The sequence below is a fragment of the Callorhinchus milii genome, unplaced genomic scaffold (genome assembly GCF_018977255.1).
Source record: "Callorhinchus milii isolate IMCB2004 unplaced genomic scaffold, IMCB_Cmil_1.0 Scaffold9, whole genome shotgun sequence".
Taxonomy (NCBI): Eukaryota; Metazoa; Chordata; class Chondrichthyes; order Chimaeriformes; family Callorhinchidae; genus Callorhinchus; species Callorhinchus milii.
This window is the reverse complement of record NW_024704750.1, coordinates 13,486,259-13,496,706: the sequence shown is the minus strand read 5'-3', so window position 1 is coordinate 13,496,706 and position 10,448 is coordinate 13,486,259. Positions and strand designations below refer to the sequence as shown.

At 38.9% G+C, this 10,448-nt stretch overlaps 1 protein-coding gene across 1 annotated transcript; it reads right to left on the bottom strand.

The window, feature by feature from the left end:
* Positions 1-228: 228 nt before the first annotated feature.
* Positions 229-10,050, bottom strand: LOC103178538 (MAP3K12 binding inhibitory protein 1). The gene is made up of 9 exons (XM_007893349.2): positions 9,899-10,050; positions 8,048-8,167; positions 5,668-5,913; positions 5,463-5,559; positions 5,142-5,207; positions 3,853-4,005; positions 3,392-3,489; positions 1,930-1,968; positions 229-927 (listed from the first exon to the last, which is right to left on the bottom strand). Exons 1-9 carry the CDS (start codon positions 9,977-9,979, stop codon positions 817-819), a joined length of 1,011 nt encoding a protein of 336 aa, XP_007891540.1. The 5' UTR covers positions 9,980-10,050; the 3' UTR covers positions 229-816.
* Between the last annotated feature and the right edge of the window lie 398 nt (positions 10,051-10,448).

Sequence of the window (10,448 nt, the reverse complement as noted above, 5' to 3'; positions counted from 1 at the left end):
ACGGTCGAATATGAAGGTCCTTAGGTGCAATCTGAATATGAGCAAGACTGTTGGATTGAGGCAGGGAGTTCCAGAGAATAGCTTCAAGCTTACTTCAGAGTTAAGGGAAGAATAATGCTAAAGCGATTGGAATCAGCAGGTTCTGAAGCAGAAAAGGTTTATTCTGAAATCTTTACTTTAAATCGAGATTAACTAAAAGATAAAAAGTAACGACCATTCGAAAAATACAATAAATGGTAAGGGCAAATTTTATTATACCACTTAGAAACTAACATTGAACCAATATACAGTAGTACACAATATTTACATAAATAATGAATAAGATGACTACAGCAGTTGAAAATGTAGCTGAAACAAGATGCAATTTAGTCATGATGATAAATTTTAGTGCCGCCAGAATGTTTCTACTTATGTACAAAAAATATTTATTCTAGATCGTTTTTATCACCGTTTTTTCTGACTTTGTGCAGAAGACATTTATCCTTACATTTCTTCCTGTTCTACCAGCAGACAATGAAGATCTCCCTTCTAAAAATTGCTTAAGAGTGACAGCTGGGTTTTATTGAAAAGAGAAAGTTTTTTATTTATCCGGTTACTAGACTCTTGCTATTATCAACGGTAATCTCGCCAAACTGCCATCTGTAGAATTTTGATTAAGTACTCAAGAAAAATACTTCAGGAAATGTCAATAAATTCCCATACAATTGCTGCAAGACAAGTCTCTATTTTTAAAAAAAACCCACGATGTTTGTTCACTGACTTATTTCAACCAGTTTTCATCAGTCGAGTCATAAATCTCAAGAGTGAAAATTGACTTCAGAAAGAGATCTTCTCTGACTCCATCGCATGAGCCTGGTCATTCGCTTTCTGCAACAGTACAGCCTTCAGCACATGAATCTTCTCATCTAATTCAGTCAGGCTGTAGCTCTGAAAGACAGATTTCGAGAGTTTAAATCTGTAGCAGACCAGAGTAAAGCATTGTAGTTTGGATTCTCAAAGTTTACTGACAACCACCTCTTCCAGGTGCCTTTACTGACTATGTACCAACATGTGTTTGTCCATTCAGACTGAATTGTTTGTGTTGAGCTCATGCCCAAGAAATGAGGAAAGCATAGTAGGGAAACAGCGTTCGTGGATTAAAATAGGTTCCTTGAACATAAGAAATGGACTAAAATATACAGAGTTCCCAAAATCACAAACTCACTGATGAGGACAAAATATTGATTAGGGTGGTGTGATTTATTTGAGTGGGTAGCAAATTTCAACTAAACTTTCCCTCAGTTCTCATACCCATAAGGCAGCAGGAATTCAGCAAATTGAATTTATTCTTAACTTTGAAGCCGCTTTTCTGTATTTGTTAGATAAAAATAAACTTTGCATTTGATATAGCATCTTTTAGGTCAGGAAGATGTCTCAAAACGATCACACAATATACTATTTTGCACACAGTAATGTCCCACAAACAACCATGAAGTAAATGACCAGTTTTATTTTGGGGTATGATTGGCCAGGACACCAAGAAAAACTCTTCCTTTTGAATAGTGACATAGGACCTTTAGCATCTAGCTAAACACAGAAGGGGCTTCGGTTTAATGTCTCATCTGAAGGACATCTCCAGCAACAACGCAGCAACCCCAAGTACAACAATGGACTGTCAGCCTAGACTTTCCAAATTCAAAGTTCCAATGTGGGGCTGGAACTCATAACCTTCTGAATTAGAAGATGTTCTACTAACTGAACTAAGCTGACATCTGTTAAAAGAAGTTACAGAACCAGTTAAAATGATACAGAAAAACAGCTCCAAAATTAAGGTTGTATCTAAGGACTTTCTAAATTCTGGGAACTTTGAAATGCTGTATTAATAGAGTAAATTTAGACCAAGGTCAAATTTTGCCCCTAAGCTGTTTCATATATAAATAAAAAAAATACCTGAGCTGCTTGAACTTTTCGTCTTTTAGCTGAAAAATTCTAGGAGAAGAAAAAAGATTTTTTTTAAAAAAAGCAACACAAAACCTTAAAATCATTGACAATATGTCTAACAATGATCTGCAAAATCTTAAATGTACACCCTTCAGTTAAATCTCCAAAAATACTAAAAAACATGTTTTGCTTAAATCTGCATCATAGAATAAAGAATGTTTCAGAATAATAGGCTTCAAAGATCCCATTCTTTTTTTCTGGCCCCCATCAAATTTAATATCTGAATTTATAAAACATTTGACAGTATATGAGAAGTAGTGGTTCATTCATGGCCCATTCAAAACGTATGCAAAGTGCTTCTTTTTAGCATCTCTGGTGCTGGCATGGGAAGGTGCTGGGGGGAGGAGAGCAACTGTTGGTGGTGATGGAGGAATGACCTAGGGAGTCACAGAGGGAATGGCCCCTTCGGAATGCTGAGAAGAGGGGGGGGGAGAGAGGTGAGGGAACAATATGTTTAGTGGTTGGATCACCCTGGAGGTGCCAGAAATGGCGGAGAATTATTTGTTGGGAGCGACTTCTTGCTCCCCAGCGACTTCTGTTTTTGTTTCAGATTTCCAGCATCTGCAGTATTTTGCGTCCAGTTATATACAAGTCTACCTTTATCCTAATATTTTGCTGATCGAGAAGTTCAGCAGTTCAAAGTTAAATTTCCAATGCATAGAACTTTATTCTATTGTGACTGGTTGAACATCACAACATTTCTGCGTTAGTGAAATTTTGTTCCTCTTTCTCATGAATTACTGCGCCGCCTGAAAGGTCTAAGCCATGTATTCTCCATTAACACAATTGTCATTTGCTTATAAACATCCTTCGACACATGTTGAAAGCCGCTATACAAATGTAATTTTGTTGTTGTTGTTTCAATCTTGTATTCCAAATGAGAATTGATGAAATTAACTACCAGGAGGATCTAACAGACAGGCAGCCCAGAGATTGAAGCCCGCAGATAATTGCTTCAGATGCAGGTGCTTTCATCAACATAGTGTCAGATTTATCTATGTTGCACCTTTTTCTTTAAAGATTGGATAAAATTATTCACTAGTAAAGTCCCCTTAACAGTTGGAAATAATCTTCATAATTAAGGCTTTAAAATCAAGTTCAACGTAAATTTTGTCATTAAATTTCGTAATCCTTAACTGTGTCAAACTGAAATTGAGCTTTTTTTTAAAAAATCCATGATTAATAAAACAAGGTAATTGGCAACAGCAGCTGTTGTTGTGATAACTGAATAGCAGTTGGTGAGAAAACTAAAAACGCATATATTCTGCAAAGACATAGCTTGCAGGCTATGATGTATTTAGATACAACAAATACAATCAATTTTGTTGCCAAATTGTTTCCTTCTACCTAAACCTATATATATTATATATTTAACAATAGCTAGCTAATGTAATGAAAACAATTAACCTACCACATGGTGAAAATATTCTGGAGAAAGGCCTTCCAAATGAAGAATTCTATCCTCAAGCCTTTTGATCCTTCGATAAATGTCTATTGGAACAGGACCGCCTACATACACAAAACAAAATCTGAATTTTCGTGGATAGATAGTGTACAAATCATTTCACCTCGATCATTTGGAGGCATGCAAGCAAAGAAAATTCAGCTTGAGCTAGGGCAAACCTACAGTATCATAAATCTTTCTGTTCAAGCATCACAGATCAAAGACATAAACCAGACAGGACAGAAATAATTGTGAGCCTGATTACATTTTTGGATTCATATACCTGTTAAAAAACTACTGAAGTACTTGTCTTGCAGCTCATGTCATCATCTGAATTTGATTAATTATTTTCTTGCAATCACCTCCTGGTATTGGATTACTTTCTCATTAGCACACTATTAATAAGAAGACTGCAAAGTAAACTGCACCTGTTTGGAGCTTCAGGTGGGCTTCCATATTTTGTAGCCTTTCTTCAACAGCAGGGTTACCACAGTCTTGATTCACATTGTCAGATTTCTGCTGAAATTCTCCTGCATTTTCAGGCCTGGTTTGTGGCCCATATGTATTCACAACTCTTGAAACTGTGAACAAATTGAAATATGCAAGATTTGGAAAGTCTTCTTTTACATTATTCATAAGATCAGTTTTATTCCGTAACATAATTCACTATGATGAATCCACCATTATCAGCGTGCTTTCAAAACATTAGCGTTCAAAACCTAACAGCAATTGTCCACAAAATATAGGATCTTTATGAAAATTCTTATTTTGCGCCATCTGTATTTACTTCCCAACATTATTTTACTGAATTGTGACTAACAAAGCCATTACTCCTCCCTACACGTTTTACGAATTATCGGCTTCAAAAAATGCAGTCACTGGTTCAGTAACCGATATGCAACACACAACAATGCTTTTCCCAGCCATATGTTGGTAGAAACACCAGGAATCTCTCCCGGGCATTTATGCGAGATGGGAAAGGCCAATTAATCTAAAAGGCTAAGAGCGATATATAAGTATAGTGGAGAAAATGGTCGAGAACATATTATGGATAAATGTACCGTATTGCCTACAGGAAAACAAAACCCCCAAACGTGTACACAGCAGAGATGTTTTTCAGCAAAGATGGAAAGGGAAAAAGCTTTGGATAAAATTATTGACCATTCACTGAAACTTTCCAGTCAATGAAGTTTATTGTCCTGTGTAAACTCTTATGAATTCTGCATGTAGCAAAGTAAGACTAGGTACAGTAATGTGCCTACAAATAGAACTAGATGAGGCAGAAAAAGAAAATTAGTCTCAACCTTCCTTCCTCTTCTTTCTCTTGCACATTTAAATCTCTTTATAAGAAAAGTACAAAACTAATCTCAATTATTTAGAAACAAGCTATTTTATCAACAATGTATTTCTTCCAAATTCAAGATAGTTTTATTTCAGAAATGTATTAACATCCACAAAATGATTATTATTTTTGAAGTAGATGGTAATTCTAGAAAAAGTTTTGAATGTGAGCACATCATTGTTATGGTGACTTTTCTCAAATTCAGAACTTTCCACAAGTTCAAATGTATCCACATTTGTTTCTTTTCGTGAAACAACAACCCATAATGTATTGTAAAGGTAACAATATTCTCACACTTGAAGTTAAATATTTATGTTTATTCAATAAGAAAAACAGCAAAAATGTTAGATTAAAAATAACAAAATCAACCTGTACCTTTAACATGACTCTTAAAGCCAGGATGAGGAGTGAAAACTGCATCCGTTCTAGCACAGCTGTTTTCTGCACAAAAACACATGCAACTGAATGAGATAATAAAAGCAATTCAAAAGAAAATATTCAGTGAGGCGATGGAATTAAAACAATGTGTTCTGCCCCACTTCTACTGTATTCTAAATACTGTCTGTAATACGAAAAAATACAGAATAAACCAACATGATTTCCACTTGTATAAGGTATCATTGTTAAATATTTAATATTTGCTGTAGATGCTAAAAATATCAAAATCAATAAAGTATTTAATAAAAGACAACTCACCTAAATTACAATGAATAACATTGCAAAATTCACGGATATTGTTTTCATTGTTCTCAGCCTGCTTTCTCTCTATGAATGCTGATATTCGTCTTTCTATCTGTTATAAATAAGACAAAAAGTGTTCGACTTGCTCAAAAAACAAACAATTTCCAAATCATTATAATTATGTCAAGGAGGATATAAATATAAAATTACAGTCTCTTACTTCATCTCTGCTAGCCTTAATCTGCACCAATTCAAATTCGGTTGAATTAATTGCTGATTCTGGTCCTTCAGGTTTGTTTTCTATGTCATTCCGCACCTTTGTTTCAAGACTAATTGCTTCATTGGAATTGGGCTTGCAGCCTTCTGCCACTTTCTTTGGATCACCAGTAGACTTCGCAGGCAGCATTGCTTCATGATGTCCAGACGGGCCATTTCCAACGAGAAGATCAAGCTTGTCTGAAATGCGCTGATTGGAAAAAGTTATTAAATTGTTTGAAGGGCAAAATACCCCAGAGCTTGGGGTTAGTCTGATTAAACATTTGAAAAAGTTACAGTTTAATAAAATCTCAAGACAGGTCTATATTGTTTGGTGACAACGTTATTAAGGGTGCTGTTTCCCTTTTTTTGAACTTTCCCCACGCAGCGAACCTTTTGTTCAGGATTTCAAAATCAGATTGGCACATTTAGGAAATGTGGCACAATCTGGCATCAGACATCCATATCAATCCATCTAATAGCCTTTAAATAATAATACCCAACACAAGAATACAATGTTTTGTCGATTATAAGTAATAAATACAGTAAAATGATAGGAATTTGGAGAAAAATGCATATTCTATATTTAGTAGTTTATTTTTTCTCTTTGTTGCTTCCCACTTCCTTAAATCGGCCTTATGGAGCCAGCTCATAGTCATCAGGTCTCAGTTGTTCAACCACAGCTATTGGGATACCCAAACACAAAAGATTGACAGCTCAAAATCTTTTCACTATGGCAAAGCACCATATCTACACTCGTACCTTTAATAACCCAATAGTGAGTGTGAAATCATGGCTTAAAACAATATTTTATTCCAATACAGTTTGAAACAAAATTATACAAGTGTGCTATTATACTGGTTTCACCTTTTTCTGAAAAAAAATGTTACCCAAGACAAGGTAATATATTTTGGTGAGAGAACAAAATTTATTAAGAAATAAGAACTACCAAGAATCAAACATAAAACATAACATTTGTAATATTGTGCAAACACTCATGTAAAGAAATCTCGCCTGATGAAAACTTGCTGACTGTTCTGTATCTTATTAGGACCAACTTCAAAGCAATGCTAATAAGCAAAGTGGGGCACATATAAGAGTTAAGACCATTAACACCTTCTCCCAAGGCTCTCATAATCATTTTTGTTACATCTGGAACCATTTTAGTAACTGGGTATGCTCGAAGAGAAATCTTTCAGGCAACTGCCAACCAAAACAAAGTAAAATGTAGGAAGAGACTACTATTCAGGTAAATGGGATACGGTGGGGGATTTTGTACTTCAACAACTGATGGATAATAAATCTCTACAATCCAACATTGTAAAGTAATCTTGAGGTTACATGGATTCTTCTAAGTTAAAGCTACAGTGATTTTGTTCAACTGTATGATTGTGGATTTCAGAGATACAAGTGCAATACCGACACTGAGTAGTAAACTTCATGGGTGTAAACAATTATTGAAAGCCACTAGGCCTGACTTCTGCAGAGGGAATCGGGTAATTTATCAACTTTATTCACATCTGTAGGTACAGATCTGTAAGTAAGGTGACTTTTCTCAACAGTGACATTCAATTAAATGTAATGATTCAGTTACTCAATAAATATGCACATTTTTTGTAAATTTACACTGACCTTACTTCTTGATAATCAATTATTGGTACTCTGAGTTGAAAGAATTTTCTCATATTCATCATTACTACTTCAAAGCATATAAAACAATGCATACCAACAGTTACTGTCAGTTAGAGGAAATAAACCCAAAACTGAATAACCTCATGAAGATTACAGTATAAATTCTCCAGAAAGAATTCAAGGAGCAATTTCATTTCAAGGTTCTGAAGACATTATAAACCACTTGAGCCACTTCTTAAAATGAATCAAAGTTATACAGAACATAAATGTCTCAGGTTTGATTGCCTATCTGTGCTGAATTGATCGATATAAACTGGAGAAGCAGAAGAGCTGCTCAGCATTTTCAAGGTGCGTGGGGTATGGCCCCTAAAATTGCCTGTTAAAATCACTGCACCTGACAGAAATGACTTGTGAAATGCTTTGACATATTTTGATGCAATACAGCCTTGTACAAATACAAGACCAAGGGGAATAGCCTGCTGATACCCACTATTTACACTCATAATTTAAAAAGAATGATACCTGGGTAACCCAACAGCTGTGGAATAAATTGCTGTCCAAAATAAATCAGCACCTTTAGGAGAAGAGACAGCAACTTATAATGTCACCTGAACTTCTCAAATTCAGTTAATTACCTTATAACTACTAGGGTTATTGTATTTATAAGAGAAACATTCAAATAGATTTTTTTAAATAAATAAAGATGTACTCACCTGTAAATCAAGCACATGTTGTTGAAGCATACTACTTAAGCTTGCTGGATCAAGTACTGGCAGACTCTGAAGTTTGTTTAAATCAACAGAAACTTTCACTACAGCTTCTCCAAGGTTAAGCTTTAACAGAGCAGATAAACACGTCAAAATCACTTGTCTATGTCCAGTCTAGATCTTTACAAATAGTCATAGTCATTTATGTAGTTTGTTCAGCAACTACATAGCTAACATTAGATAAGAACAAGGAAAGCTTAGACATTACCACAATTTTTTGCACCTTTAAACTGTCAAATCAATCTGCATTTCAGTTTGCTTGTACTTTTGACAAGTGAAAATACTTTCTTTGCTTGTGTACAATTATATTATTGTATTTCTAAACTAGATTAAATTACCAATCTACCAGAGGAAGAATGAAGTTCACTTGTTTTTAATAAATGACAGAGAAAGTTCATAGCACCAGTCTTGGAAACCACTGTCACTGCGTTCCCAAATATTGTGCATAAAAACAAAATTTTAAAAAACATGAACTGCCATGCATTGTAACAAATTTAGATTGATTAAACAGCACAACAGGCTGAACTGTGATAATTTTGCCCATCATTATCTTCCCTTACTATACACTAATAATAAATAATAATTCTTACATTGGATATAATACTGTATCACATCATCAAAATAATTCAAAGCACTTCACAGGGTTTTACTGTGACATGAAGTTACTGTATATTTTTGTAGGCAAACACAACTACCACCTTGCAAAATCCCACTAACAGCAAAGAAATGAATGGCCATTTGTATCTGCAGAACTGTTGGTTAGTTGTATGTTGATGTGTATTCAAGTGTCACATTTAGAGTCTTATACTTATAAAGGACCACAGTCACACATTGAATCCCACATCAGAACTTTGAGCATATAGTATAGGATGACACACCAATACAGTGTAAATTGCTAAATGGTCAGAGGTGCCATTCTTTGGATGACATGGTGAACCAAGATAAAGATTCTGGACCAGCAAAAAAAGTCATTCATTTCAACAACAAAATTACATTTGCATAGCACTTTTCAAGGGTGTTTGTGGGACATAAATGCAAATTATTTTTATGTGTGCCTTCAAATACACAACTACTACTCTTTACAGAATGACTGAGGCGCTTTGAGATGTGAAACGTCACAACACTAAATGCAAGGAATTTCTTTTCCATCACAGCCCCCCGCCAGACCCACGGCCCCCCGCCGCCAGACCCACAGCCGCCCGCCAGACCCACGGCCCCCCGCCGCCAGACCCACGGCCCCCCGCCGCCAGACCCACGGCCCCCCCGCCGCCAGACCCACGGCCCCCGCCGCCAGACCCACGGCCCCCGCCGCCAGACCCACGGCCCCCGCCGCCAGACCCACGGCCCCCCGCCGCCAGACCCACGGCCCCCCGCCGCCAGACCCACGGCCCCCGCCGCCAGACCCACGGCCCCCGCCGCCAGACCCACGGCCCCCCGCCGCCAGACCCACGCCCCCCCCCCCCCCGCCGCCAGACCCACGGCCCCCCGCCGCCAGACCCACGCCCCCCGCCGCCAGACCCACACTCCCCCGCCCCAGACCCACCGCCCCAGACCCACAGCACCACCCCAGTCCCACACTCCCCCACCCCAGACCTACAGGCCAACCTTGCCAGACCCTCAACCCCCCCCACCGCCAGACCCACACTCCCCCGCCCCAGACCCACAGGCCAACCTTGCCAGACCCTCAACCCCCCCCAGCGCCAGACCCACACTCCCCCGCCCCAGAGCCACGGGGCTGCGGTTGGCCGCAAGGCGCTGGGCAGCACCTGCTGCCAGTGACGGGCTGTAACCACTGACCTGCTGGGGAAAGCGAGCCAGAGAGTGGAGAAGTTGCCGAACGCTCTCCGCCACAACGGCCTCCAGCTCTGGCGTCGCCATGACAGCGTCGTCCGTCAGCAAGGCCGCAGCTGATTGGCTGGACTCCCGGCGCAGGGCCGGGTCCTCCCACATCCCACAATGCTCTGCGGTAGCCCCGGCCTGTGGCTGAGCCGCAGTCTGACATCAGGGCGGGCGGCAGGTGTGACTTTTATTGGCTTCTAATAAAACGTAAGGGGCGGTTTTTTTCTCACAGGCCATATTTCTCTCCCGACACAGAGAAGGAAGAAATTTAAAGTTGGATCTGCAGGTTCTCGTGATGAGAAGCCTGGCTTTTGTGTGTCGGCCCGGCTCAGCCGCGCACGCTCCCGAGTCAGGGGTTCAAGCCCCATGTGGGGTCCAGGCCCACTCTGCAGCGGAGCGCTGAGGGAGCGCTGCTGCATTGTCGGAGTGCCGTTCTTCGGATGAGACGTTAAGCCAAGGTCCTGCCTGCCTACAGACGGGTAGACGTGAAAGATCCCATGGCACTGTT

Bases quoted from the DNA above. Each gene is read 5' to 3' on its own strand.
- LOC103178538 (XM_007893349.2), bottom strand. From the start codon at position 9,979: ATGGCGACGCCAGAGCTGGAGGCCGTTGTGGCGGAGAGCGTTCGGCAA. The intron at 5,914-8,047 runs GTGAGTACATCT...TTTTCCAATCAG, and splicing joins AACATGTGCTTGATTTACAG to CGCATTTCAGACAAGCTTGA. The intron at 4,006-5,141 runs GTACAGGTTGAT...ATTTGTTCACAG, and splicing joins CTTTAAGAGTCATGTTAAAG to TTTCAAGAGTTGTGAATACA.